Source organism: Poeciliopsis prolifica, unplaced genomic scaffold (genome assembly GCF_027474105.1).
Source record: "Poeciliopsis prolifica strain line A6 unplaced genomic scaffold, Auburn_PproV2 SCAFFOLD003, whole genome shotgun sequence".
In the NCBI taxonomy this organism is placed as follows: Eukaryota; Metazoa; Chordata; class Actinopteri; order Cyprinodontiformes; family Poeciliidae; genus Poeciliopsis; species Poeciliopsis prolifica.
The window spans coordinates 14,706,661-14,709,799 of NW_026562378.1; the positions used below are offsets into that span (position 1 = coordinate 14,706,661).

The 3,139-nt window shown below is 38.8% G+C and overlaps 1 protein-coding gene across 1 annotated transcript; it reads left to right on the plus strand.

The window, feature by feature from the left end:
- Window positions 1–549: 549 nt before the first annotated feature.
- Window positions 550–2,614, plus strand: LOC129358530 (green-sensitive opsin-like). Its single transcript, XM_055027655.1, has 5 exons — window positions 550–1,024; window positions 1,117–1,285; window positions 1,438–1,603; window positions 1,703–1,942; window positions 2,029–2,614. The coding sequence occupies exons 1-5, from the start codon at window positions 640–642 to the stop codon at window positions 2,125–2,127; spliced, it is 1,059 nt and encodes a 352-aa protein (XP_054883630.1). The 5' UTR covers window positions 550–639; the 3' UTR covers window positions 2,128–2,614.
- Window positions 2,615–3,139: the final 525 nt, after the last annotated feature.

Below are 3,139 nucleotides of genomic sequence, written 5' to 3' on the forward strand. Positions count from 1 at the left end.
CAGCTGAACAACTCAGACAAACCTTTACTGTCTAAAAATACTGTCTTGTCAAAGAACATGACTCATGCGGCAAGTCAATAAAATTTCCAAGTTTTATAAATTTTTCCACAAAGTATGTCAAAGTATGAAACTTTTATCAGTCATGCGTCATCTTTAAGAATTTTACAACAAACTTCATTGTAGCTCTATAATGATACATGTGCCATATTTTAAATTCATGTGTAAATTAAATCAATAAAGAAAATTTCTATGTGGCATTTTTAATTGACATTTTTAATTGTAATTTCTGGTCTTCGAAATAAGATCTATATTTCAAAACAATTTCCAAGAATGAGTGACACTGAAGAAGAAGGACAGTAATTCATCAGGAAACATAGGCTGTGTGTCAAGCAGAAGAGAGACATTTAACCTTAAGGTCATTACCCTGCGGTGCTTTCTTAAAGTCAATTATCCATCAGATTTGAGCTGGTCACTTCCTCACAATCCTCCTGTAATCTAATTTTGCTAATGTGGAGATAACCCTGAGGAGGTATAAAACATCCACGTCCACATTAACTACCAGTGGAGGGTTGGCATTTACCACTCTGAAGCTTTTGGCACTTCTCTCAGCGAAATCTCCTCCTCACAAGGAAACTAAAGATGGCTTGGGACGGTGGATACGAGCCCAATGGCACAGAGGGAAAAAACTTCTACATCCCAATGTCCAACAAAACTGGCATCGTCAGAAGTCCCTTCGAATACCCGCAATACTACATGGTGGACCCAATGATCTACAAGCTCCTAGCCTTCTACATGTTCTTCCTGATCTGCACTGGAACTCCCATCAATGGCCTGACGCTGTTCGTAACTGCTCAGAACAAAAAGCTGCGCCAGCCTCTCAACTACATCCTGGTGAACTTGGCTGTGGCCGGACTCATCATGTGCGCCTTTGGTTTCACCATCACCATCACATCTGCTCTTAACGGTTACTTCATTCTTGGACCCACCTTCTGTGCCATTGAGGGATTCATGGCAACACTCGGAGGTGAGATGAAAGCAACTAAACTTTTATCAGAAATCATGCTTCAGTGGCTTGTCTACAGTTAGTAATATAATACATTTGTTTTGTCTTTGCAGGTGAAGTTGCTCTCTGGTCTCTGGTTGTTCTGGCTATTGAGAGATATATTGTTGTATGCAAACCTATGGGCAGCTTCAAATTCACTGGAACTCATGCTGCTGCTGGAGTTCTTTCCACATGGATCATGGCTCTTGCTTGTGCAGCACCTCCACTTTTTGGATGGTCAAGGTAAACCTTTGCTTGATTCAAAATGATTTTATCGAGATTTCTGTAGCTCTTCTTTTACTACAAGTGAAATAACAATAGAAGTGAATCACCATAAATAAACATATTAACTACTGTCTTCTTCAAATAATGTTATTGTTTCTTATGTTGTACAGGTACCTTCCAGAAGGCATGCAGTGCTCCTGTGGACCTGACTACTACACCCTGGCTCCAGGATTCAACAATGAATCTTATGTGATCTACATGTTCGTTGTTCATTTCTTCATTCCTGTTTTCCTAATTTTCTTCACCTACGGAAGCCTCGTCATGACAGTCAAAGCTGTAAGTGAAGTTTACATATGTTTTCATCCAACTTCTTCTGAGCTCACTGAAAGAGTTGCACAAGTGTTTTATTACCTTTTACCTTACTGAACTCTGTAGGCCGCAGCTCAGCAGCAGGACTCGGCTTCTACACAGAAAGCTGAGAAAGAAGTAACACGGATGTGTGTCTTGATGGTGTTGGGCTTCTTGGTAGCTTGGACGCCATACGCAACCTTCGCTGGCTGGATCTTTTTGAACAAAGGAGCAGCTTTCACGGCTCTAACTGCAGCCCTGCCTGCTTTCTTTGCAAAGAGCTCAGCCCTTTACAATCCTGTTATCTACGTCCTGATGAACAAACAGGTTGGCATATTCTACAGACACCACAACCTATGTTTTTATGTATTTATATGCAAGCTCTTAAATATTCCCCTTTCTCTGACTTTCAGTTCCGTAACTGCATGCTCACCACTATTGGAATGGGCGGCATGGTGGAGGACGAAACCTCAGTTTCAACGAGCAAGACAGAAGTCTCAACTGCTGCTTAAGGACCATATGTCTTAATCACGTCTTCAAGTCCGTGGACAAGTTCCTGAATGATTGCTTTCTGATTTCAATAGTCCACTCAAAAGAGAGAGACTTTTGCCAAATAAATTGATGGATTTAACAACTGTGGACAAAGGAATTCCATCTCATTTGGTTATCCATGTAAAGCATCAAATGTAAATTTTACCTTAGAATTTATCTTGTACAGCAGCTGTGTGAATGTGTGAATGATATGCGAGCACATATGTTTGAGTATGTGTGGCTGAACTTGGATCTCTCTGTACACCTCAACTACAAAAACACAGGCTGTGAACTGCTGAAAACCTTTCATTGCTGGATGTTCAAAGCAAGTGTGGGGTGTTTTCTTGTAATTATATGAAGCAAAGTGTTTTACTGGAGCACCAGTGGAATTATTTTTATGCATTTTGTGAAAAACAAACAAAAAATATGTAGTGCTGAGTAGATAATAAATACATGCATCAAAATAAACATTGTGGTGTGTTTATTGAAATCTGATTTTGGAGGTTCTTACAATAGAAAACGTTACTTAGCTCAACCATAAACACGTTTCAGAAAATAAAAGTTATTTAATTGTAAGCATTGCAACATAAAATAATTTCTCGATTTGAGTCTAATCATTTCAGTACTAACAGTAATATAAGGGTGATAAGAGTCTCATTAAATGCAAATCCCAGTCTGAGCAAGCAATGGATCAAGTCTTTTTTTAATTTAATTTTTTACCAGAAACAGAGCAGAGATACTTTTCTGCTTTAACAGTCTCCAGTTTGGAAGGATAGAAAAAAACTAGTAAATTCGCCAATGTATACCTGGCAAGAGAATTAGGTAGGTATTCCACTTTGACCTCCATCATAATGTTAATATACACTATGGTATACAAAATAGAAATGTAAAGAGGCGTTGTTTAGAGCAACATACAGTAAGATAATAATGTTAGGGTGAAACACCAAAACTAGCAGCCATAAAAGAAATTCAGGAGTGTTTATTAAGCCCCTG